At 47.4% G+C, this 25,311-nt stretch overlaps 7 protein-coding genes and 1 non-coding gene across 8 annotated transcripts; 5 read left to right on the top strand and 3 right to left on the bottom strand.

Moving 5' to 3' along the window:
• The first annotated feature begins 5,348 nt into the window (after nucleotides 1-5,348).
• Nucleotides 5,349-6,901, top strand: B0H65DRAFT_577193 (uncharacterized protein). The gene has a single exon (XM_062830683.1). It carries the CDS (start codon nucleotides 5,597-5,599, stop codon nucleotides 6,878-6,880), a length of 1,284 nt encoding a protein of 427 aa, XP_062681024.1. The 5' UTR covers nucleotides 5,349-5,596; the 3' UTR covers nucleotides 6,881-6,901.
• A 1,787-nt stretch (nucleotides 6,902-8,688) lies between these two features.
• On the bottom strand, nucleotides 8,689-9,237 carry B0H65DRAFT_443975 (uncharacterized protein; the record flags this gene model as incomplete). Its single annotated transcript, XM_062825660.1, has 1 exon — nucleotides 8,689-9,237. The coding sequence occupies one exon, from the start codon at nucleotides 9,235-9,237 to the stop codon at nucleotides 8,689-8,691; it is 549 nt and encodes a 182-aa protein (XP_062681025.1).
• Nucleotides 9,238-11,601: 2,364 nt separating this feature from the next.
• Nucleotides 11,602-13,703, bottom strand: B0H65DRAFT_470765 (putative phenylalanine--tRNA ligase beta chain). The gene is made up of 3 exons (XM_062827055.1): nucleotides 12,145-13,703; nucleotides 12,007-12,085; nucleotides 11,602-11,929 (listed from the first exon to the last, which is right to left on the bottom strand). Exons 1-3 carry the CDS (start codon nucleotides 13,466-13,468, stop codon nucleotides 11,779-11,781), a joined length of 1,554 nt encoding a protein of 517 aa, XP_062681026.1. The 5' UTR covers nucleotides 13,469-13,703; the 3' UTR covers nucleotides 11,602-11,778.
• A 592-nt stretch (nucleotides 13,704-14,295) lies between these two features.
• Nucleotides 14,296-14,368, top strand: B0H65DRAFT_t308. Its single transcript has one exon. It is a non-coding gene; the product is annotated as a tRNA-Lys (tRNA).
• A 1,055-nt stretch (nucleotides 14,369-15,423) lies between these two features.
• On the top strand, nucleotides 15,424-16,489 carry B0H65DRAFT_429383 (uncharacterized protein; the record flags this gene model as incomplete). The annotated part of the gene is made up of 3 exons (XM_062824820.1): nucleotides 15,424-15,514; nucleotides 15,593-16,216; nucleotides 16,272-16,489. The coding sequence occupies 3 exons, from the start codon at nucleotides 15,424-15,426 to the stop codon at nucleotides 16,487-16,489; spliced, it is 933 nt and encodes a 310-aa protein (XP_062681027.1).
• A 220-nt stretch (nucleotides 16,490-16,709) lies between these two features.
• B0H65DRAFT_527840 (pyridoxal phosphate-dependent transferase) lies at nucleotides 16,710-18,793 on the bottom strand (the record flags this gene model as incomplete). The annotated part of the gene is made up of 2 exons (XM_062828881.1): nucleotides 18,652-18,793; nucleotides 16,710-18,593 (listed from the first exon to the last, which is right to left on the bottom strand). The coding sequence occupies exons 1-2, from the start codon at nucleotides 18,724-18,726 to the stop codon at nucleotides 16,710-16,712; spliced, it is 1,959 nt and encodes a 652-aa protein (XP_062681028.1). The 5' UTR covers nucleotides 18,727-18,793.
• Nucleotides 18,794-19,280: 487 nt separating this feature from the next.
• Nucleotides 19,281-19,910, top strand: B0H65DRAFT_577199 (uncharacterized protein; the record flags this gene model as incomplete). Its single annotated transcript, XM_062830684.1, has 1 exon — nucleotides 19,281-19,910. The coding sequence occupies exon 1, from the start codon at nucleotides 19,536-19,538 to the stop codon at nucleotides 19,908-19,910; it is 375 nt and encodes a 124-aa protein (XP_062681029.1). The 5' UTR covers nucleotides 19,281-19,535.
• Nucleotides 19,911-22,210: 2,300 nt separating this feature from the next.
• B0H65DRAFT_550409 (uncharacterized protein) lies at nucleotides 22,211-23,843 on the top strand (the record flags this gene model as incomplete). The annotated part of the gene is made up of 3 exons (XM_062829732.1): nucleotides 22,211-22,582; nucleotides 22,703-23,233; nucleotides 23,304-23,843. The coding sequence occupies 3 exons, from the start codon at nucleotides 22,211-22,213 to the stop codon at nucleotides 23,841-23,843; spliced, it is 1,443 nt and encodes a 480-aa protein (XP_062681030.1).
• Nucleotides 23,844-25,311: the final 1,468 nt, after the last annotated feature.

Raw genomic sequence — 25,311 nt, forward strand, 5'->3', positions numbered from 1 at the left:
AATTAAATACGTAATACCCTTATTATTACCGCCAATATATTTCTATCTACGTCGTCCTTTATTTACTTTAAGGGCAAGCGCAATATTAATAATTAAAAGTAAAGATTCGAAATTAAATTCGATTACCCTAATCTTACCGACTATATTTTTAGTACTATAATTGAACCTAATAAAGAAGTAAATCCCGCGGAATACAAAATTTAATTTACTAAGCGCGCTAATGCTATAAAAATTCTATTGGCTATATTCAAAAATAAAACTATTATTATTACCCTTACTATTAACGGTTAGGATAAAAAGAATAAAAACTCTCAAGTCCTTTACTACCTTATTTAATCTTATATTACTTATATTATTGATAAAGTTCGTAACGAAATTTTCGGCGAATTTTTAATTATTAAATAAATTAATTTTAATATTATAGTTTCTTTCCTTACCCGTTATACCCTCCTACGTAAGCACATTCAAAATACTGAATTTAATATTATTAATGACTTTGAAATTACTTTTCTATTTAATACTATTAAATACTAATACTTAATTAACGCAAAGTATTAAACTACTTCCATCGAGGAAAAAAATAAAAATAAAGCCTTTACTATCGGTAGCCTCCTAACTAAACTTAATAATATTAGTAATACCGAAATATATATAACTAAATTCAACGTTAATATCCAAAAGACGGCTAATGATAATAATAATAGTAATTTGTTATCGGGTAATAATAGTAATAAGAAGGATAATAAAGATAAAGATAAAAAAATTTATTATATTAGCTACAATAAGAAGATTTACCTAATTTAGAAATATATACCGTATAATTACTATACTACAGCTAAGGTAAAGATTTACTAATTTTATAACTTTAAGAAGGCTCCTAATATTTAAAGGTTTAAGAAGGATATTATTGCTAAAAGAATTACCGCTAGTACTAATATTTTAGTTTATAATACCTCTACTAACCTTATTACCCTAATTACCGTCCCGAATTCTATTTTATTCTATAGAAATAGATTATTTATAATTACTAATAATATAAATTATAGTAAAGGGTCTAATAGTATAGATCTTTACTAAAGCCCCTAATAAATGCGATTTAGCATATTAATATTACTTAATCTAATTATAATTAAGTATAAAACGTTAATTAATTTTAGTTTTAATATATTTAAAATAATCTTACTAAAATCTAATAGGCTTAAAAATAATAATAAAAAGGTCTTTATAACTTCGTTATTTACAATTTAAATTACGCGTCTAATATTTTTAATTACTTTAAATAGTTTATAGACGTATAACTTCTTCCCTACATTATTATATATATTATTAATAATAGAAGTCTAATATATATTTATTATATAGGTACCGTAGAGCTTAGTATACTAATAGTTAATAATATTAATATTAGGGTTCGAATTAAGAATATTCTTTATAATCCTTCAACCCTAATAAATTTATGAATAACTAAGTGTCTTTATAATAATGGAATAGCTTAGGATATATGTACCAACTAAATTATAATATATAATAAGGTTATTATTTAATATAAATAAATGAATAACCTCCTAATACTCCTAATATACGCCTAATAAAACTTTCCCTAAAATACCCGCTATACTATAATAGTATTAATTAATTATTTAATAATATACCACCGATTTATATACGTAAATAGAGACCAAATCCTTAAAATCTATAAAGCGGCTAATATTAAACTTAATAATACCCAAGAATATTTTTACAAAGTATAAATTAAAATTAAAGCTTATAATATTATCCCTAAAATTGTCAGCAAAATTACAACTTAACTTATAGTATATGTTTATGTTAACGTTATTTCCTATACTCTCCCCGATTATAAAGGCTATAAATATATAATCTATTTTATTTATAAGGTAATGGGATTTTATTAAATTAAATTTATAGCTAATAAAGAACAAGTATTTATATAAATTAAAGAATTTAAAAAATAGGTAGAGTTTTAAAGCAGTGGATTCAAAATTAGGGTATTTAATTTTAACAGTAGTTTAAAATTTAATTTTAATATTAAAGAATTCTAGTATAATAAATTCGTTAATTAAGTTCGTATAGAAAGTATTAAATTCCTTACATTAACGCCCTATACCCTATAGATATAAGGTAAAATCGAAAGGGCTAGCGCTATTATTATATAGCGCACTAGAGCTTTAATAATAAACTTTAATATATTAGAGCATTTTTGGCCTTTCGTGGCTAATTACATTATTAAAGTACTTAATTTACTTTTATCAAAAGCTGATAAAAAAGGTAGGAATTTATAGGAATTATTTATAGAAGCTGCTAACTTCTTAAAAGAGATTAAGAAGCTTTATATTAAACATTTGTAGTCTTATTTCTATATTATTTATTATTTTATTAAATTAAAGAAACGACCCTAAAGTGACAAATTTCGTACTAGAGCCTAGAAAGGCTACTTTATCAACTTTAATAATTTATACAATCGTATCCCTTTTATTTAGAACCCTAATATTAGTAAAATCTTTCGAACTAATGCGGTTACCTTCCTTAAGGAGGATTTAATGATTAAGAAAGATCTAATCCTTAATAATAACGGTAATATTATTTAGTATTATATTATTTTCTCTAATAAATTATCGATAAAATTAATAAAGGTACGGATAATGGTTACTAAATCTAAATTAAAATTAATAGTAAAATCCCTCAACCCTAATAATAAACTATTATACCTCTCCCTTAATACGTTATTAAAAAACCTTAAGAGACGGCTATTATATTACTATTCTCTCTAAAAGTTATACCGGTACTTTCGATTACTCTAATAACTTCGACCGCTCTAATACCCTCGATTACTCTAATTCCTTAAAACCCTCTAATTCTCCTAATAATATTACTAGTACTTTTAACTCCCCTATATTAATAAGCTCTAGCCTTCTTAACGATAACTCTAGAACTCTCAAATTAAAAATAATTTCTAGACCCCGAACCTTAATATCCTCCCTTATCCTTAGACCGGCTTTAATAATAAATAGGCGTTATACCTTCGATTAAAGATAACGACGAAGAAAGAAATAAATATAATAAGGAATTCGTAGACTTAAAGGATATTAATAAAGAAAATCTTAGACCCCGCGATCGTTATAACTCCTTTAATAAAAATAATAAATTAACAATATAAATTATACTAAGCACTCCTTTACCTGATATATTATAAAACCCTGTGTCGGCCGTATAATTATTTTTTATAAATATACCGAATCAGATTCGTAGGCAATAATATACCCTATCTTTAATAATACAAGTTAGTAAATTACAATTATAATTATTATGATAGCTTACGGCTCAATAGCCTTAACCTCCGATTTAATACTTATAGCCTCCGACTTAAGTCCGAAAACCTCCGATTTAAATATCGGAATTTACAATATAATTTTCGGAATTTATAATTATACCGTCTTAACTTCTGAATACTAGACTTCGTAAGGTTAACGTTAAACTACTAAGTTATAAATATAACGTTTAAAGAATGAAGAATAATTAGGGCAATATTATTTAAGAATTAATTATATTACCAAATAATTTCTATAATATAATAGAAGGTTATTTAATTAAATGTACTTACAAATATTGCCTTATAGCTATAAAAGTTAAATGTAATATACTATACTTAATTATAATAAAAGTATAATGATTTATCCCTAAAATCTATCATATTGTACGTAAATAAGCCAATTTCGAAATATACTAGCTCCCAACTATAAAAAAGTAATTTAAAGCCTTGGAAAATCAATAAATTTATACTTTCGTACCTAGAACTACTAATACAAAATCCTCCCCGGCAAATAAGTTTATAATAAAAAATTTAATATCGATACTAAAAATTAAATAGCTAAAGTAAAATAGGTAATTTCGATTTCAATACTGCTTTCCTTAATATACTTATTCCCAACGGTATTAAATACTATATTAAATGACCAATAGCCCTCAAAAGGACCCTAAATAGTTATAATAAAAAATACGTTGTCTACCTCCTCTTATGAGCTTTATATAGCTTTAAGAATTCCCTACTTTATTGATTTTAAACCCTCCTTCTAATTTTTAAAGAAATTAGTTTCTAACCTATTTGTATAGATTCTTATTTTCTTATAAATAAGAAATTAGGCGCGATATTAATCCTCTACGTTAATAGCCTTCTTATTACTGTATTCATAGTTAATATTATTAACGAAAATAAAGAACAATTAGTTAATTATTTTAAATTCAAAGAATTAGGAAAAGTAAGTACCTTCCTAAGTTATAATATCGTTAGAGATCGATAAACCCAAACCGCTTTTATCTTATAAAAACGCTATACCCGTTTAATAATTGCTAAATTTAACGATATCAAGTTCTACGGCGTTAAAATACTATAATTACCGGACTATAAGGTCTATAAGGGTATCGAAATATATATTAAAGAGGCTAAGTCCTACTTTAAAAAAATAGGTTTCCTAAATTGGATATTAACAAGTATAAGGCTAAATATTTCTTACACCGTTAATAAACTCTCTAAAGTAAATAAAAGTCCAATTAATAAATATTTCTATATTATAAAGTACTTATAATAATACCTTTCTAAATATATAAATTTAAGTATTATTTTAGGAGGTATACTCTCGCCCTTAATAGCGCCTTTATTCTATACTTATACGGATACTTCTTTCGCAAACGATATCTATTAAGGAAGAGTATTGCTAGCTATATTATATTCTTTATATATAGCCTTATTCACTAGAAGTTAAAGAAGTAGGACTTTATTATTACGAATATAATAGAAGTAGAATTTACTAATTTAATACCTATTATAAAAGTATTAGATTAGGTCGGCGGTATACTTAATAATTTAAATGTAAATTTAGGCTTCGAAAAAGTTAATAAAATTTTATATACCGACAATTCGAATATTAGAAATAGGGTATTAAACCCTAATATACTAACTAAGAATAAATATATCGATATTCGATACAAGTCATTAATTTAAGAGGTAATAGATAGGAAGGCATTTACTATTAAACATTTGCCGGGTAAAGAAATACTAGTTAATAGCCTTACGAAGCTATTAAAGCTAAATAAGCATGCAAAGTTCATTGAATTTATTAGTATAGTTTAGAAGAAGGTTCCCTGGGTATAAAATACTAAGATATTATTATTATATAAATAGTAAATAAGAGGGATTGAGATTTTGTAGAGAGCGGTCTTTCGGTCTATAGGGGTGTATTGGTGGGTCCCGTACGCGGCAGGCATATGATCTGTGCCGTGCCCACCGTGCCCTGGGCGCACTACCTCTTTCTAGCCCTCCAGACTTTCCGCCAGTCCTTTCTCCTCCTCTCTCCTCTATAGCACACTCAATTAATCGTATACACACGCTTGCTCTCGTTGTTGTTCGTGATCTCACATCTTGCCCATCCCGCCTTCAAAAGTATGATGATTTCCATGATTAGCACGAGCGACCAACGCCGTGCGCGGTAGTTCGTCCAAGAGGGGTATAATCGTTGTATCCTCTTTCCCTCCGCACCTCAAACTTTCTGGGCATCAAATCTGGGTACATCAATCCTTTCAAATGTCATGCTTACGCGCCTCTACGTACAGATCAGAGGGGATTTCGGGCAATATACACTATGTGTCCAATGACAATAGCAATCCCTGGCGCCGTCAACAGGTAATCGACACAGTCGAAAGAGAGATTGCCGTTCGGTCTACACCAGAGCACATTCAGCTGGCCCTCTTCTGCGACGCGTCAATAAACCACAAAGACTTACCTGCGCTCCCCGGAGGGTACGCCGTCGTCTTCAATGAACACTGTCCGGGACACCTCGACCATGGGAAGAAGGTTGTAATGGGATGGCATATGCCACACATGATCGACAACATGATTGTGGAGGCTATCGCCGTTGCCCAGGCTGTCCAGGTATCTGGCAAAAAGCTGCGGGCTGCACACCTGGCCTCGAACAAGACCAGAGCGGCCACGGTGAAGGTGTTCACGGATGGAAATCAAGTACTTCAACATATCGATGGACGTGCGGCCGTGAAGGGCTTCCGTCAGGAGACTTTTCGAAAGGCCATTCGACTTGTTTGCGAGCAGTCGCATGAACTGGGCTGCATTCCCGGCCTTGATGTAACGCTCGAGTTATTCTGGGTTCCTGGGCACGCCGGCGTTGACGATAACGACATCGCCGACAAGGCTGCAAGGCAAATCCTCAGGAATCCCCGTCAAGGTAATCTTTTTACGATCGACAAGAAGAAAAGAAACATTTCGTCTATGCCTGCGGCTGTTTTCCTACCCCTTCAATACGATCTGGAGGTAGAAACCCAACGGACTATGTCCTTTTCCCTTCCTCCTCGCAACGGGGAATATCGATCCTCTCACCAGGCTCATCTCGGTAAAGACCATCTTCCTTTCCCAAGCTCAGCCCTGAGCCATGAAGCTGCAGGCACTCCGGCCTCCACTTCCACCCCTCTGTCCCCTAACTCAGACCCCACGGGTGAGACAGTGACCGTAGCCACAGTGGAAGAGATGGCTGCAGCGGAGGAGGCAATTGCTGTAGTAGAGGACGTATCAGATGCGACAGAGGACACATCAGGTGCGACAGAGGATACGGCAGCTACAGAAGAGGAAGAAGTCAGTGCAACAGGAGAAGAGGTTGCGGCTTTTGAAGTTGCTGGCGGCAGAACCTTTAACGGAGAGGGTGCTGTTCGCAATGATAACCTCAGTCAACTAGAGGTTGACATTCAGCTCTTGGGGGAAATGGAGGAGGCACTCTGGAGGGAGCTGCGCGAGGAGGTCAAGGCGGGTATCATGAAGCAATTTTGTTCGGTTATTAAGAACAAGGCAGGATCGGGTTGAAGCCCGTGGCACTGAGTAGGGAGTATAATGTCTGCAGAAATCTTGGGACGCTATTCCAGCACTTTAGGAGTTCGGATAGTGGTTGGGTTTGTCGTCATTACCTAGGAGGATGTTCATGATACCCCAGCCTGTATGTACTACATAGCCGTCGTTGATATTTGATTGAATCTTGTTGGCTTTTGAAGATACCCTTTATGCTTCTGCCAAGGGTAATGCTGTGATCGTTTGAGTCGACAGCTGTAAGACGGGAGCGAGATGTAGTTGTTGGCTGAGATTCGGAATAAAGAGAGTGAAAACTGGTGCCAACAACGCCGGCATTGGGCGGCCGCTTGTGCGACGGCTAACTTTACTGAACGTGTGACAGAGCTAAAAGAAGAGGGAACTGAGCAGATGACATCTGTCAAAGTTCGGGGGAAGGGGTGTACAAGTATAGGGATTATGCATGCATGAGCTTTGCATTGCAGAGAGTGACGCACGGGACGGGGTTGACGCATAGGACGGTGGTGCCTACCATTGCCCGTAAGGGTTGGTTTATAAGTCAAAGGTCAGGTAGTAACCTACAACACTTACAAGGGCCGGTGGTCGAGCGGCGTGGCGCGCAGGCGTTATTTCCACTCGTACCGCTACTCAGGTTCATACGAATGCGGGGGCTGTCCGACGTACCTCTGAGAGAACACTCCGGCGCCGGACCGTACGGGGTGCCTTGCGGCGCCTGCGAGTCCAATGGCCACCGTTGGGGTAGGTTTGGCAGCTGCAATTTTCAGCTGGCGTCTTCCGGTTACGCAATAAATAAGGCTCTTCTACTCCTTTCCAGTTGTCCACGTCCTGCGTTCGAATCCCGTTTGGCTCAATTTTTTTGATCCTTTTTACTTCTTCAATTTTATTGGTATGAAAAATGTCGACGACCCGTCTCGCTCATTTCGATCAGTCTTGGTTAACAATCAATCGTCCGTCCATTTCAAGACTTCTTGTCTCAAGCTACCTACGAATACCTTGCTTTATTTGCTTGCTTGCTTCTTGTGTCGTCGCTCCAACCTTCTTAAGCGCGAGAGACTTGGTGGGGGGGGGATGCGGGCCGTGCCTGCATCTTCTGTCAGGAACAGTACATGCAGGGCTTGGCATCCGGATTGGATCGGGTACCTGTGCCGCCCTTGAACGTCAAAGACATGCTCGCTCCCTCCCGTTGCTTATTGGTTGGTACCTGTAAAAAAAGGCGGGGTCCCGAGACAAAGACAACAAACAACCAACCTTGATGACCGACAGCTTCTTCCTTTTCGTGCCGGGATTCTAGAACACCAGTCCAACACACCACCCCAACCAACACATACACACGCGCCCTGTTTATCAACCTGCTATCGTCACGAATACGAAGTGCTTCCTTCCTTGTAGAGAGTCACCTTCCAGCAGTCGAAACGCAATGCGACGATGTTCCCCGTTCACAACTTGCGCCCTTCTTTTCCAAAGCTTGCTTGACAATCTGACATTTCTATCTACAGCAGCTACAAGTAGCGAATGTCTCGGACTTTTCCTTTGTCCAAACTTCCTATACTGAAGAATGACGATCGTGGGTATCACTCCAAGTTCCAAAAGACATCCATCCAACAAGTCCCAAACTCCCTGTGCCCAACCATGATAACAAAGCGAATGAAAGAAAAGCCAAAACTGAACAAAGCTAACGGGTCATCCATCCTAGTATCCGTTGTCGATTTCGGTGTTCCGTTCCGCATCCCTCACAAGCGAATGACCGATCCCGTCCGATCCGGTCCTATGCGATGCACAATCTTGCCATCTCTAGAATTGCCAATAGCTTAAGCCTCAAACTCAACCGCGACATCACGAGCCTTGGGAGCACCGCCCTTAGCAGGAGCAGCAGCGGCGGCGGCGGCACCTCCCTTAGGAGCCTTCTTGGGAGCCTTCTTGGGAGCGGCAGCAGCGGCGGCGGCACCTCCCTTAGGAGCAGCGGCGGCGGCGGCGGCACCTCCCTTAGGAGCAGCGGCGGCGGCGGCGGCACCTCCCTTAGGAGCCTTCTTGGGAGCCTTCTTGGGAGCCTTCTTGGGAGCAGCAGCGGCGGCGGCGGCAGCACCCTTGGGAGCCTTCTTAGGAGCCTTCTTGGGAGCAGCAGCGGCGGCGGCACTTCCCGTAGCAGGAGCAGCAGTGGCGGCGGCGGCACCACCCTTGTGCTTTCTCTTGCCAATTACATTCGGCTCAAAATCACCAGCATCCTCAACGACCACGGACCTAGGAGCCGCGTCAGGGTTGCGGGCCGCAAGGGAGTTGGAGTCGCCGGGGGCGAGGCCGGTGGGGGCCGCGTAGGCGGAGAGAGCCGAGGTGAGGAGGATGAACGAAGAGAACTTCATATTGACGTCGGAGTAGGTGTTGTTGTTTGGTTGTTATGTGGGTCAGTTGTTGAAGTGAATTGGGTAAGGTGAGTTTGAGACGTTGGCGTAAAGACTCAAGTCGTGAAGTTGCGAAGTCGAAGCTAACTGTTTGTTGTTTACTGGCCGGCAGATGAAAGCGTTGGAGGTAAAGTCGAAAGAGGTAAAATGGTTAAAAGGTAAGTGGGAAAGCTGAAGACCGGCAGCCGAAGAAGAAGAAAAGAAGTCAAGAGTACCAGACTCGACTGTGTTGATGTTCGAGGGAGGTCGAACGAAGACAAGGAGATGTGTCCTTGTTGTTGCTGCTGATGCTGCTACATATGAGAAGAAACTCCCCATCAAACGGGAGAGCGAACGATGGTTATATACAACAAAACTCGTACTCGTTTTGGGTCTCCATCTGGCATTCGGTGTCCAGTCAACAAAACCGGTGTCTGACATCCGTGGGTCGTGAGGGGTTGTGAAACGGAATGGTCGGTTACCCGGTAGGGCAGGACCTGCTACTACGATAGCCGAATCCCCACGCTTCGAACCATGACAGTCTCGAAGCAACTCGAAGGGAGCTGTAGGGGTTAGTTGGTGTTGAATTGTGAAACCATCCAGGGAAATGCTCAGTTGAACAGTTTTCCGATACATAACTCCTGGAATCATGGCTGTCCTGTTGGTTCTGTCATGGCTGTGTCTCCAAGGTGGTGCCGGATCGACATCATGCACTGAATTGGGAAACTTTTGTTACTGGTCGCTCGTGCTAGATCACCGGGCGGTCTGTGGGTTCAGCCTTCAACTTGTGGTTCCCTTGTATGTAGTTCTCCTGTGGAGATACTGGGACGGACCGAAGATTCCGGCGATGGGTTTGAATCAAGGGGTGTGGAGATGACCGGTGACGAGGAGAGAACATTGGTCTGTCTGGAGAGGGGAGTTAGGGGAAGCAGACAGGGAAGTCAGCAGTTGTCTGTGTCAGGAGTGCGGAGAAAGTTGAGACGGGTGGCGAGTTGAGCGTTCGGATGGGGAAGTTCCGGAGGGGATGAGTCTGAGATCGATGGGGATTTGAATCTTGAAGAGTCTGGAGCGCGATGGACGACGGCTGGGTTGTGCTGCGAAACTGAAAGGAGTGCTGATGAGGTTTACCGTTGAATTTGTGCATCTCACATTTTTCATGACATCTGGCGTCCATAATGCTAAAATTAAGCCACGAAATGAAACGCTTTCTTTCAGGTCTTTTGAGACTGAATGTTATTAGTCCAAGGACGTACGTTTTCGCAATGTCAAAGTTAACAACAAGTACAATACCTTAACCAAGAGAAGACGTTGGATTAAACAAGACGCCAAGCCGCCATCGCTGCACTCGAAAAGGGGTTTGTTTACTTACTTGCCCATCGTGGATTGGATCCTCTTTCTGACCCCTCGGACTCGCATTCGTCAGTCAGCAAGGGTGCCCGGTCCATGATTCAGGCCCGCGCCGCCCGCCCGCCGTGACCCGTGCGCTCGCTAGAAGTGCGCATTAATCATCAGCTTCTCTAGATTCCACAAATAGACGACGGACGGCACAGCCTTATGAGGATGTGAACATCAATGCAAAAAAAAATTAAAAAAAAATGTTAGGCTGTTTGTTTACTTCGAGATCAGCTTTGTAGGTGTTTACGCTGAGCCAAGTCGGCTGCCGAGTGCCGACCAAACCGGTCCGGCTTCGGCTTGAGACCGGAACGAAATTTGTGGAGCTAGACAGGAGCTTAATGGATAGAAGCCTGAGGTCTAGAACATGACGTCGAGACTCCAGCTGTTTTGAGGAAGTGGTGAGACGAGCTGAGGGTGTGAGGCAGGCTTCACCAATGGCCGAGAGGGCGTTGTGTGACGAACCGTTACAAGCACAGGAGTATATCGCTGGGATAGGTAGAACAACGGTAGTAGTAGCCGAAAGGTACTGATTGATTGTAGAAGCTATTGCTTGCTGAAGAGCCGGTATTCAAGAGGCCTGGGGAGGCCGTCTTATATACTGGCCTTCATGGACCCGTCAATCCGGACCCGTGGACCCGGCCTAAGGACCCGGGCCTTCGGGTCCTTCCTTCGGGTCCTACCTGATTGGTCCCGTTGGTTCTATCTGATCTAGCTTACATAAGGGATCCTTGATTGGATCGTAACACGTTGCCCGAGGAGACAAAAGGGCCTGAGGAGACGTGTTAAAAGGGGTACTGGGGAGAACTCTGACCAGACCGGAAGGGATCGGAAAGAGCTGGATATGGACTCATTTGCTGGCAGTCAATCTGGTATCTGGGCTGTTCGCTTTTGTGCTGCTCCCAGTTTGACGCAGAGACCTCCACCAGAGCCTGCTTCTCCCACCGAGACAGCCGGTTGAGTGCCCGACTCGGCGACTCCATTGTCCACATCCCCAAACCCACGACAACGTCAACAATGACATCACTTCCCCCATGTCCCCAAAGATCCCAAACTGAACATCAAACTCCATTTTATATTCGGTATCATGGTCTAGTACGCTCATTCATTACTTTTTGTTTTTCCCTTTGTCTACTCCTCGCCAAGCAAAACAGCCGGGCTACCCTGCACAAACTCCAAATCCACCTTGTGGCCCAGCAGCTCGCGAATGTTGGAGATGCCGTACTTGATCATGGTGGGGCGCTCGAGGGAGAGACCCCAGCCGAAGACGCGCATGTCCTTGCTGTAGGTGTGTTAGTAGTCATTCACAAGATGTGGGGAGGGAAGGGCAAGGAAGGGGGGAATGAAAGATAAACGTACGGAAGACCCATGGACTCCAACATTTCGGCGCGGAACATGCCGCTGTTTCCGATCTCGACGAGCTTGCCGAGGCCCTTGTCTGTTTTTGTTTGTTAGTGTTTCGATTCTTTTGACCCAAAGATGTGGTGGTCCACTCACGGTAAGCGAAAATCTCCATCGAGGGCTCGGTATAAGGGTTGTAAGCGGGCTTGAACTGCAAATCATGCAGACCCATCTTGCCGAAGAAGATCTCCATGAACTCCATCAGACCACCGAGGGTCAAGCCGTAGTCGGCAATGACACCCTCGACCTGGTGGAACTCGGCCAAATGTGTGGCATCGACGGTCTCGTTACGGAAGACACGGTCGATGGAGAAGTAGCGGGCCGGGAGAGGACGGCCGTCGGGGCCCCTGGTGGCGGCCAGCTTGTGCAGCATGTTTGCGCTGATGGCGGTGGTGTGTGTGCGCAGGACGAGGCGGAGCGACTCGTCGCCGGACCAGGGGTAGCGGTAGCCGATGGAGCCGTACTTGCCGTCCTGGTGCACGGCCTTGACGTTGTCCCAGTAGGCCTGGTAGTCTTTTGTGTCGTCGGGCGAGTCGGCGCGCGGGAAGTCGGCGGCCTTGGGGTCGGAGATGTAGAAGGTGTCTTGGAGATCGCGGGCGGGGTGCTGCTGGGGCACGAAGAGGGCGTCGAAGTTCCAGAAGCCGGACTCGACGAACTTGTCGGTGGGCATCTCCTCGAAGCCCATCTCGAAGAAGATGTTGCGCAGCTCCTGGCGCACCTTGTTGAGCGGGTGCAGGGCGCCGCCGTTTTGGGTGGCGCCGAGGGCCTTGAAGTTGTAGGGCTTGAAGGTGGCCGTCTTCCAGGCGCCCGAGGCGATCATGTCGGCCGTCAGGTCGGTGGCCTCCTCGGGGATCTTGAGGGCGAACTTGGGGCCCTTGTGGATCTTGAAGGAGAAGATGTTTTGTGTTCGGATGAGCTTGCGCTTCTTGAGGTCGGCGAGGATCTTGGCGTCGGGGTGCGTCTTGGTCTGCTGGACGATCTTGATCTGCTCCTGGGTGGTGTCGTTGATCTTGTCGGCGACGGCCGTGAACTTGCCGTCCTTGGTCTTGCTAATCCACTTCTCCTTGAAGGCCTTGCCCTGGCCGATCTTGACCACGTTCTTGTCGCCGATGGCCTCCTCTAGCTCCTTGACCGACAGACCCTCGACGGCCTGGCGCAGGGCCTCGAAGACGCGGGCCTCGTGGGAGCCATTGGCGGCGATCTGTTCGGCTTCGGGTTCGAGGAGGGCTTCCTGGCGCTCGATTGTGTCGTATTTTACCATCTCGCGCGACGCCAGCCTGTCGAGGGCGGCCTTGAGGTCGACGAAGGTGGCGCTGGGGAAGGCATCGCTGGAGAGGAGGGGCTGCGACTTGTCGAGGGCAGCGAGGATGTCGGTCGCGAGGTCCTCGGAGGACGCGGTGGTGTTTGTTGGAGGCGCCATTATGTGTGTGTGGTTGTGTTTGTGTCGGGGTCTGTCTCCTGTTATTGATCTATCGGAGCGGCAAGCGGATGGTCAAATCCCGGGGAGCGGCGCCGTACTGGAGTCTCCGTCTGGCAGAGGCGTGGTGGGGCTTTGACTCACAATTTCCAGACGCGGCCCGGCCCCGCGAATCGGACTTGTGGACCCCTCCATCTGTGACTGTGAGTGTGTGCGCGGCCAATGACAGCTTGCGGAAAATCTTGAGGCCGCGGAGTCATTCATATGCAACCCTAACCCGTATTGGTGCCCTTGACCCCGCGCCATCTCCCTGTCTTGTTGACAATGACATGTCATTGCTTCCACTTGTCTCCCGTCTCCCCGCAGCTTCACCATTGCATCTCACCGCCAGCAATGCCATCCTAAATGATCGATTGATGCGACACTTGGACGACGTCTCATAGACTGGCGCAGCATCGGCCCATCATCAATTATCATCTTTCATCTCCTTCATCTCCAACGCGCATCTCGAAACGCGTTCGACCTACCCGGTAGTTACCCGGTGGTTCTGGAGCTCTGACCACAGACCGGACATTGGTGCAGTGCCACCATCACCCGTCTGCCTGTCGCTCATCTTTTGCATCCATCATCGCACATTCCCCTATCAGCACATCAACAGGTAAATCGTTCAATCGAAAGGGGAATGTTTGTACTGCAGGCGACCCCCTTGACGGATGTGTCCTCTATCAGCGCGCTGTGTTGTCTTCGTCTTTGGATCTGGGCAAAGCGGCTGGGTTGAGTTCTTAGGCGCTGGCTCCGAGCCGTGTCTTCAACAAACGGCAGCTTTGGCTGCCCGGCTAGCTCAATCGGTAGAGCGTGAGACTCTTAATCTCAAGGTTGTGGGTTCGACCCCCACGTCGGGCTCAATTCCCGGCGTTCAAACGCGCCTTTGTTTTTTTCTGTTTTCTCTTTTCGTTATGTTGTGACTGTTGTCATCTTTCGCTTTGGTTATTCTTTTTGGGATTCCAGCCATTGCGCTCCCAAAAGGTGTGTTCTTGGTCTCAGTACGTTGTTCGAGGTTGTCTCTTGGTCCAAGCGTTGTCCGATCCTCTTCCCACTAACACGAACATGCATCAACCAATCAATGCCTGGAGTTTTCGGTCAGCGTTCTTTGTTCATGAAGTTCGGTTTTCCCAGTTCAAGTCGAAATGGTGATGTCTTGATCATTGAACCTTCTACACACAAGAATACCCCCATCCAATGGAACTTTGACGATGTTGATTGGCAGCTGCCAAGACAGCACGATCGCCATGCGCTGTCACCTGGCATACCGTTGACAGTTGAATTACCGTATAAACTCGGGGCGTTCGTTTTCGGGATCCAGCAGTCTGCGGCAGAATCTATCGGCTCCAACGAATAGCACTTACATATACGCAACTGGAGTGCCTTAGGGTTTAGGTTTTTGAAGACATTCGAACATGTCCGCAATGCTGAATGTGCTTCCCCTGCCAGATCCCGAAAACGAACGCCCCGAGTGTATACGGTAACATGGCCAACCAGGCTCTAGACATCGGCCGGATTGAGATCGACCGCCGCCCTGTCCTACACAACACTTCGGTAATCCCCAAGAAGTCCGATACCTGCGGCAAAAGCAGGAGACCATGGAGATTGGCCAAGAAATCCAAACGTGAAGTGCATGTGCATCACCAAGGAAAGAAGCTTCAATGCATCGTGCTATAAAGAGCAGCCATCACAAGCTACAGGAACTGGGAGCTGAAACAGTTGACCTGGAATCAGTTTAAAACCACCGAGGACCTGTTTAAGCTAACAAACTTCCATCCACTCATGACATCACCCATTATTTGGGGATTTGGAATACGACTTTGAACTTGGCGGCCACAGAACAGACTACATCGACTCGAAAGACAGAACACCAAGGAGCATCTTCTGTATCGAACTCACCAGAACCTACCGTCAAGATGACTTCCCGAACCCCCATGTCAAACCTCTCCGTGAACAACCTGTTCAATGTCAACGGCATGGTAGCAGTCATCACCGGCGGCGGGACAGGTGAGTCTCCCTATGCCCTCAAGACCAGCCCCAGGCCCTCTCCTCCAACGACCGTAGGCTAACCATCCTGACCTACAGGCATCGGCCTTATGATGGCCAGAGGCCTCGCCGCCAACGGTGCCAAGCGAGTCTACATCCTCGGCCGTCGTGCCGATGTCCTCTCCGCCGCCGTCCGAGCCAACCCCGAGGGGGGCATCATCGTCGCCATCGTCTGCGACGTCACCGACAAGGCCTCCCTGCAAAAGTGCGTGGACAAGATCACGAACGACGTCGGCTACATCAACCTGTTCGTCGCCAACTCTGGCGTCCTGGGTCCCTCCAACAAGTGGGACACCAGCCTCCCTCTTTCGGAAGTCCGCAAGAACCTGTTCACCAATTTCCAGATGGAGGAGATGACTAGTTGCCTTAACACCAACGTTACCGGCGCCTTCTTCTCCATGGTCGCCTTCCTTGAGCTGCTGGAGGCGGGCAACAAGAATGCTGTCGAGAAGGGAGGGTTCGGCGAGCCGGTCAGACCCGGGAGTGATGTCCCCTCTGTTCAGAGCCAGATCATCGTGACGGCTAGTATCGCGGGATACAGCCGGAAGACGGTGTCGACACCGGCTTATGGAAGTAGCAAGGCGGCTATGATCTACTTGACCAAGCAGGCGAGCTCGGCCTTGGCTCCGTATGGTATTCGGGCGAATGCACTGGCTCCGGGGTGTAAGTTCTGCTCCATCCAAGTGCAGGAATGGACCGATGCTGACAAAGGCTGTAGTGTTCCCTTCGAAGCTCGCGGCCGGACTTATCGGAAACCGTGATCCCGGGAGTGAGTCCTTTGAAAGTCCGCACTTTATCCCTGCTAGAAAGTTTGGTGGAGAGGAGGAGATGGCTGGCACTGTTCTTTACCTTGCGAGCCGGGCCGGAAGCTTCTGCAACGGTCTGATTCTGGTCAACGATGGTGGGCGGCTGTCGATCATTCCGTCCTCGTACTGAGTTGTTTTGTACATTGCCCCTAGGAAGGTCCAGGAATGGCTTGCACATGGGCATACGGACTAAAGGCATAATGTCTTGCTGGACAGGTCTGGCTGAAGGGTAATATAGGGTATCTGTTCTCATCAACTCATCCATCTCAGTTCAAACCATACGCTCACGCTGTCTAGTGCAATCTTTCCTCATCGACATTCCTGTCCTTCTCCTGCAGCTTCTTGCAACATCACCCCTCACACTCCCCCGCCGCCTTCAGTGCTCTACCCACCCTCTCTCCCAACCATTCCTTCTCCTCCAACCCGACACTAATCCTCACCAGATCCTCCACCACCCCAAACTCCGCTGCCCACTCCATCTCGCGATAATGCGCCAACAGTGTATACGCGCAACACAACGTGAAGTTGGTCCCCAGACTCGGCCCCTTGGCCATATCTAGTGCGTCATAAAACGCTCTGGCCTTGGCTGGAGTCTGGAACTTGATGGAGACCAGGAAGCCGTAGCCTCCTTCTTCATCTAGACTATCGTCGGTAGGTTTCACCCGGAATTGCTCGTAGATGCCCTCCGTTGACGATCCTTTGGGGTAGTAGACTTCATGTACGCTGGCGTGTGGTCGGAGAAGGTTGTGCACCAGCCATTTTGCGTTGGAGCTCGCTTTGCGGACGCGGTGGATGAAGTCCCGGCTATTGCGTTCCATGACGGTGATGTCGGCTGGGAACCAACTTCTTTCCTCCTCTTCCCTTTGGCCCACCTCTTTCTCTTCAGAAATCTTTACCTCCTCCTCCTTTTCCCCGTCCTCTTCCAGGTCGTCCAGCTCTGCTCCATACCCCGAATCCCTCTTCCCCCCAGTCGTGACACCCATTCCTGACGACCCCTCCTCCAACGTCCCCCTCAACACCTCATACCTCCCCCCCTCCGGATTCAGCACCGCACAACCCCCCATGACATCACACCCCCCACTAACCATCTTGGTCAAACTGCTCACCACCGCATCGCATTTCCCCAGGACATTCACGTTCGCTCCAGTGCCGCCGACGGTATCATCCACCACCAGCGCGAAACCGTACTGTCTTGACAGCTCGTCGAGGACGGAAAGATCGGGAGATTGCATGAGGGGGTTACCGGGGAATTCGGTTATCAATAAATCAATTTGCAGCTCCCCCGAGGCTAGCATTTCTGAGAGAGAGGACGGGGACGGGGCAGAGGGGGTGAAGGGAGGGGAGGAGGAGGAGGTTGTTGTGGATGGGAAGAGGGACGTGGAGAAGGGGTAGAGATGAAGAGTAAAACCGAGGAGGTTGGATAGGAGTTTTAGGGTGTCGACGTAGAGGAAGCCGAAGAGGGCTACTGAGGGGGGCCGGCTGGTGTTGAGTTTGGGCAAAACAAGAGATTTTATGGCGGAGGAGATGGCGGCTATGGAGGACATGCCTGTTGGGTAGAGGAATACGTCGGAATTGGAAACGGGGAGGGAGGGGGTGGAGTAGGCGTTGGCGAGGCGGGTGCGGATTGCCGAGAGGGCTTTGGCGTTGGTGTCCTCGTCAAATGGGGTTGGAGGTGGGTGGTTGAGACTGTTTGGTTGTCCATTCGAAGTGGAAGTGGGTTGGAAGAAGAGGGCACAATCCATCCAGTAACTCGCTCGTCGACTGGAGATCCCAAACCCGGTATGCTGCCAGAAGGATTTGGCAACGGGAAACATGTCGACGGGGTAGGGGAGGAGGAAGATGTCTTCTTGGCCGAGGGGTGGTTGAGATTTTTGTGAGGGGAGGTCCTCGTCTTCGCGGATTGCGGTGATGGTACCGTCCCAGTGGGCGATGAGGATGGGGAAGGTGACTTCATGCCCGGAAGCAGGGTCAAGTTTCTGGCGGAAGAATTGGCGACACATGAGCGCGTGGTGGGCGGTGGAGAGGATCAAGGCATGTTTTCCCTGGAGGTCGATGTCGGTTTCTTCGTGGCTGTGGGCTTGGGTGAAGTGCTCAAGGAGTCGCTCTGCTAGGCGTTCGACTACTCGTGGAATGAAGAAGCGCGGGTAGCCGGTTACCATGGTGTCCACCACGCGACGGTCTCGTGACGCCCAGCCGAGGGTGTCTTCCCATGTTGGGAGGTGGACGCTTATTCCCTAGGTCAACAAAGGTCAGTACGTGATCTTGTTCGACCGATGGATGCTAGTGACCTACATGGGGATTTCCAAGAGGAAGAGACTCCCCCAACTTGAGTAGTTCAGGATGTTCAATGATGCCCTTTTCACCCATCTTTACCGTAGTCACTGGGCTCAATATGTCCCCGTCGCACAATTGGAAGGGGCAAGTGCGATCTTATATGCCCACCGTGAATCTCAACAAAAGGCGGTGATGCGCGCCAACTAGCCACTTTGAGCCAACTTCCCAGCGCCAAAAGCGAGGCGCCACAATCATTGACGATCATTGACCCCTCGAGTCCGTCGAAGTGGAGCACCGATCGCCGAGCTGAAGATTTGCCAAGAACCGAACAGTCGCTGGTGTTGGAGTGATGTGGCAGAGGAGACACTGATGTCATGTCTCATGTCTCTGGGATAAACTGGTGTGAACCTCAACCGCCCCGTAGAAATGGAAGTGTGACAACCGGACAGGGAGGGCCAAAGCACACACGTGCTTCAAGTTGGACAAAAACATGGGCGGTTAAGTCTGGTGCTGTGCGTCATGGAATTCTTCAGGGATTGGATTGCTCGGTTTACCGATTCTTGTACAAAAGGTCGAGACTCGGATTTGTGCAGACGCATATTTTCGGAGTGTAGAATTGTGCATCAGACATCGTGAGTCGGAACGATGGTGGTTCATCCTTATCGACGGATCTATGCCAAGAACAGTACCCCTGACGCAGATCATGGAGATCACATGCATACCCCTGATTCATGACATTGCCGACAGAATGTCAAAAACAACGTCAAGCGAGATCGTTCTTCATGCCTTTTCCGCACATAAAGAAGTACCAACATCTACCACAATGCCTGCTCTCCTTCCTTGCGGAAGAGTTATCCACCAGTTCCGAAACTCCCTCAAGACCCCCAAAGTAACCCAGACCCATGACAAAATCCCAGTTCCTTCTCCAACAGAACAACCCCATCACCACCAAATACCAACCACACCTAGACCATAGCACAAGCAAACCCAACTTTTACCACACAGTACTGCACTGCACTGAGCCCATATATCCCGACAGAATGTCCAACATCTTCTTCTGGCTACCTATGGAGGACCAGGCAAAGGTCTACTCCATGATGTGGCCCGGGAACTGGAAAAAGAGTTCCTCCTCATCGCCGTCCCAGAGCAAGGACGCATCTGGTTCTGGGCAAAAGAAGGAGGACAATAGCAACAGCAGTAGCACCAGCGGCAGTGGGGATTGGAAGATGGAGGTGAAGGTTGAGACGGTGGAGTACAAGGGTAGTAGTGGGAAGTAAAGGGAGCAAGGGACTATGGGAGAATGCGAGAATGGGAGGCGGTGGTGGAAGTGAGGCGGGTTGCAGGTGTCGATGGTTTAGTGGGTATGTGATCGTGGGGAATGCGATACGGGTTGGAGGTGAAGATGTTGGAGATGTAGATGTTGGAAGTAGGAATGTAGAAGAGGAATTGTAAGGTTTGAGTGCTGGTGCCGGGGAGGTGCGAGATGCATGGGAGACTGGAAGCTGCGAAAATGTTGGATGCGCGGAGTAACCGTGGGCGTGGTAGTTGAGAGAGGTAAGTGTGGTGACAGTTTGGAAGAAAAGAAGGAGAATAATCGCGATGGGAAGGGATTGGTAGGTTGTCGTATGTTTGCATAGTGGTAATTGCAAGTACGTTGCAACCCAACGCAGGCTTTGTTTTCGTGTCGAAAGGAGTGTTGTGACTTGTGGTCGGGAAGAGTCTTGTTTACGGGATTGCCAAATGTGCCGAGTGTGTACGTGACTACCGTGGAGCGGCTGCACGTGGCAGGGGGGTTGATAAGTTGAAAGTTCTGTCCAGGTCCTCAACAAATAAAATGGTCCAGTGGTCGAGCGGTGTGTTGCGCAGAGGGCGAAACTCACGGGGCTACAGGAGGGGCAGCAGAGCTTGGACGCTCTTCGATGCGGGTGCCTTGTTCACGCCTGTTTACAGGACTTGAATCGGGTCGGATTGAATTCTATGGCCTGTAGTAGTGCTGTAGCTGGCGTCTTCCCGCTACGCAAATAGGGCTCTTCTACTCCCTTCCAGTTTGCAGTCACGTCCCATGTTCGATTCCTGGACCAGCCAATCTTTTTGCTACTTTTTCCTTCTTTTGCACTTTTCCCTCTCAATACTTTCCGCATTCATGACACAGTTTCTACAAGGGAGACGCATAGCATAGTCTTATATCGTGATATCGCTCAGCTTCCGTTGCCAATCCGGGACAACTTCTGCGAGCCTTTTGTGGTCATGCGCACATTGTGCAACATCTCGTTAGGCACCGGGAGGTAATTGCGCCTTGCACGTTTCTTTGTTCAGACCGGGCGCTGTGTATCTTGCGGCTGCTCAACTAGGTGTCACGACTCACGGCACTGCCGTGTCGAACTGACGGCTACCTAGGCCGGAGGAATGCCTGCCGTGGACTGATAAGGTTCCGATAAGGTTGCTATAAGGTTGCAGCATACCTTGTTACGGCATGTATTTTCGGATCTATAGCTTCCATTCTTTCTTCTTTTCACCATCTTCCCATCTTTCAACAAATCCACTAATTACGAGTAGCATGCCTGTTCATTCTCTGCGTTGAACGGGGCACGAGCTAGTCGCAACGCACTGCGGGCTTGGTTGTGTTATCTCAGTCGTCCTTTCCTTGAGACCTTGACAACGTGTCGGCAGTTGGCGACGGTTGGAGCGACCGCCAAATTTCCAATCATCCGTTGTCCGGACGCGACCCGGCTGGAGCTTTTGCTCACTGAACAACCCCGCGCCATAACCCACTGACACAAAATCGTTCCCGGCTCAGAAATCATTCCTTCCTTTGACAACACCCGCAGCACTCCTCGACCTGAACCCATCTTCGGAGCACACGGGCAGTCAGCCTGCGCTTGTTTGGTTTAGGCCAGGTTCAACGCGTTGCTACTATTCGCTACCATCTTCTTTCGAACTTGCTCGCAGCCTCCGGTCCGCGACCCTAGCTGGAGCGGCACCCTTCATTGAGTTTCTGAATTGAGGGAAATGCCTGCTGCGATGGACAAGAGATGAGCACCCGACCATCCAGGATCTGAAGAGGAACCGGATGCAAAGAGGCACAAGCCTCTTGGTTAGTATCCCCCTTGTGAAACCACTGGCCCCAAGGAACTCCAAGACAATCAATGAGCGTGCTTTTGGGAACAAACATGTCGCTGCTTGAGTACTCACAAAGACCAGAAGTGCCAGCTAGAGTCCATGTCTACATGGGGCCTAAGTGCACGAACACATGCCCACCCGGGCGCGCAAACTCACGGTTTGCTGACCATGCCTTCTACTTTCTCTAGAACCGTATTTCACTCAGCCCTTTCGCGGGAAGATTTTCGTCCAGCACGAAAAACCAAGCGACGAAAAGGCGATTGCCACAGCCAAGGAAGCAATAGCGTCTGCACGATGCTCCACGGCAAATGACTTCACAATCGCGTTCTTCACGGACGCTTCAATGGAAGGAGTCGACCCTGCTGCCCCCGGCGGATATTCTGTCGTTTTCGACAATTTTTTCTCAGGCACCCCCCACCATGGCGAGAGACTTCAAATGGCCTGGCTAATGCCAAACATGATTAGCAGCACCATTGGGAAGGCTATGGGCATCCTGCAAGGCCTTCGAGTTGGGGCCGACCATCTTCGAGCTGTCCCTCGTACGGATACAGATATCGTCCGGAAAGCAACTTTGTGCATTTTCTCCGATGCATTTGAGGTGCTTCGGATGATCAAGTATCAGAATCTGAACACCAGCTTCCGCCAAGAATTCATAGCCAAAGTCATTAATCTGGTGGAACAACTATCCCATGAGCTGGGAAACATTCCGGGCTTTGATGTTGCTCTTGAGTTGCACTGGATGAGAGGACATGTCGGCTTTGAGGAGAATGAACAAGCAGATGATTTTGCAAATAAGGCTCGCCCAAGATATGAAGGGAGGGATATTTTCGTAGCTAACCGTACGGATCTCAATGCAACCTTACTACCGCCGGCCGTTCATCTTCAGCTCTTGGATGAAATTAGGATCCAGACAACTCGCTGTCAACCACGAGAGCACCACCACACACAGCATAGTCATGGCAGAGGCAACCGTAGGAGGAATCATCGAAGACGTGCCAACAACGCCGCTATCTTCTCCCGGCACGCTTCCCACGACGGCATGCCCTACAGCCCACCTCCCTGGGCTACAGATTCCTTCGGCCCTAACATCACTTCCTTGAGGATGCCTCGGTATCCATCCACCCTCCCGTTCTCTTCTACAGGTGGAGAGCGTCCTCGTGTTTCCGAGAAGCCGAGACCCGGAACTAACGAGCAGAGCCCTACGCCTAAAAAACAGGCACCCCTCAACGCCACAAATAATGGGGAGAAGCCTGCGGTCGAGATCGAGGCACTTGAGAAAGACTCTAAACCGGAGCGGGGTGTGGCGGATATGCAGACAACGGTCATTCAACAATTCGTTGTGGAGGAAGAGCCGACAGCAGCGCTTGATATTTCGCAAAATCTCAACAAACCATCCGCTGGATTGGAGTCTCCGGCGAATGAGCAAGCGCTCGCCTGTCTCAAGCAGGAAGAGCAAGGGGAGCTGATGGTCAACTTGGAAGTCCAGGCACCGAAGAAGAAATCAAATTGTCTCGGACAACCTGGCAATAGTCTCTCAACAAGTCGTTGAGAAAGAGGAGCCGTCAATGAAGCCCGAGGTCCAGACACCCGTCGACCTTCCAGCCGCTGGAATGGAGTTTGCGGCAAATGAGCAAGATCTCGCATCTCAAAAAGTCGATGAGCAACAAGACCAGTTGCCCATATCGGAGGTCCAGATGCCTCTAAATCACGAAGTCGTCCAGGACACAGAACCGTTGTCCGACCTTGAAGTACAGACGCCCGTTGACCAGCCGGCTGAAGAAAACGACGATTCAGCGCTAGGACCCTTGCTGGACGACCAAACCATGATCGATCTTCAGCTGGAGGAAGAGTATCTCAAGTGGTGTGAGCGCCGCCTACAAGACGCTCTGGCTTCGGCCGACAACGTTGACGAGGACGGCATAGGCGAGACTAGTACGAATGAGGAGGTTATGAGTGAAGAGGAGACCCAAGCGGCTGTCGACAGACAATTGGCGGAGGAGGCGGAAGCGGCTTTGGCTCAGATGATGGCTTCTGATGTACAGGGGCATGTCCCTCTTGGACTGCGTATTGGCGGAGCTCAAGTATCGTGAACTTAAACAAGTTCCGGGTTGCTTCTTGCAAGGCAAGGAGTCTAGCGGTTGTTTTACTGGGATGATTGTGGGATGTCCTAGGTTCCCGGCTTGTTGAAGCGAAGAAGTCTGGCGCTTTTTTTCTGTCTTTGTTGGGTTTGTTGGTTCTCCTGTCTGTTGTTTGAGATACCCCTGGTGCCTTGGACAGTGTTGCAAGGCCCTTTGTTTGGAGGTTTAGCAGGACAGCAAGTGCTTCAGGGAAAGATGAAGGTGGGCGGTATCGGCTCTTGTTGTTGCGTTTCGCAGATTTTCATTACTGAAGGTGCCATCTTGGCTGATTGTATCACCTTGATGGCCGACGTTGGTAGAACGGCCAACATTATTCCTTGTTTAGTTCTGTCAAAAGCTTTTCTACTTCGTTACTCTTTAAGAGGCGGTTACGACATGGTAACGGTTAAGAGATTCGTTTTGCCGACCTGTTGCAGTTGACCGCGCGCTCCGTAAAATGCCAAGTTGCACAATTTTCTTTGTTCACTCACGATTTCTTGGCGTCCGTTGGGCGGGACAGACAGCCAACGTATACCGCTTCCGTCTCCGGCGTCAATGTCTTGCGGTTGGGCGTTGGCACGGCTCACGCCGAAGCACTACGACCACGTGCCGTGTTGATGCTGAGAACCAACACGCCGGCCCCGGAAATATGTCCATGACTCCATTTACATTGACGGCGCTAAAACGGATCATTCGTGATACTCACCATGACTATAACCGCCCATGATTCCGTCAAAAGGTATAAGTATGCCATCCTAATGCTATGTACTCCCCATTCAGGAATTCATCATTTCCATCAAGCAAATTTTCCAAACTACCTCACCAGCTACAACCGTTCAGTCATACCCATTTCAACCACCTCCCTTCTTCGAAAGCACTTCCAACGGCAGAAATACCCCATCAGATATCAAAATGTCCTTCCTGCAAGTTCCCGCCAACCCTATGAGTGATAAAAACCCCGGTGGCAACCCTCACGCCCTAGAGAAACAGGCAGACGGAACGCTGAAGCCGAAGCTTCGCGATTTAAACCAAACCAAGGCCCAAAACCCTGCGGTGACGCAGACGGCTACGTCCGCTAAGGCCACTGCTGGGAAGAGCCAAGCTTCTGGTAGCCAGGGCAATATATCTAGCTGTAGACAGTAATCATGTCCAAGTAAGTTCATGGTCTCCATGCCAATTCAACCTCATTCGCGAAATATGCTGATTAATTCAGTTTGCTGTTACCCAGTCCTTTGCAATTTGAGTCTATGCGTTGCAGAGGGGTGTGAGTTGTAGGCGCTGGAAGCCGTGGAAGCATAGAGGTAGCAAGGGTACTCTCTTGAGGCATAGCGGTAGACTGGGGTCGGAGGAGTCGAAGGCGAGGAATGAAGGCCAGAAACAGCTGCATCATGTTTGAGGATGGTTTCTTTGGATAGGAAATTGGGAGTGTGGAAGGTCTGGT

The sequence above is a fragment of the Neurospora tetraspora genome (genome assembly GCF_033439725.1).
Source record: "Neurospora tetraspora strain CBS 560.94 chromosome Unknown B0H65scaffold_5, whole genome shotgun sequence".
NCBI classification, from domain to species: domain Eukaryota; kingdom Fungi; phylum Ascomycota; class Sordariomycetes; order Sordariales; family Sordariaceae; genus Neurospora; species Neurospora tetraspora.

Bases quoted from the DNA above. Each gene is read 5' to 3' on its own strand.
- B0H65DRAFT_577193 (XM_062830683.1), top strand. From the start codon at position 5,597: ATGTCATGCTTACGCGCCTCTACGTACAGATCAGAGGGGATTTCGGGC.
- B0H65DRAFT_470765 (XM_062827055.1), bottom strand. From the start codon at position 13,468: ATGGCGCCTCCAACAAACACCACCGCGTCCTCCGAGGACCTCGCGACC. The intron at 12,086-12,144 runs GTGAGTGGACCA...AAACAAAAACAG, and splicing joins GATGGAGATTTTCGCTTACC to ACAAGGGCCTCGGCAAGCTC. The intron at 11,930-12,006 runs GTACGTTTATCT...ACACACCTACAG, and splicing joins TTGGAGTCCATGGGTCTTCC to CAAGGACATGCGCGTCTTCG.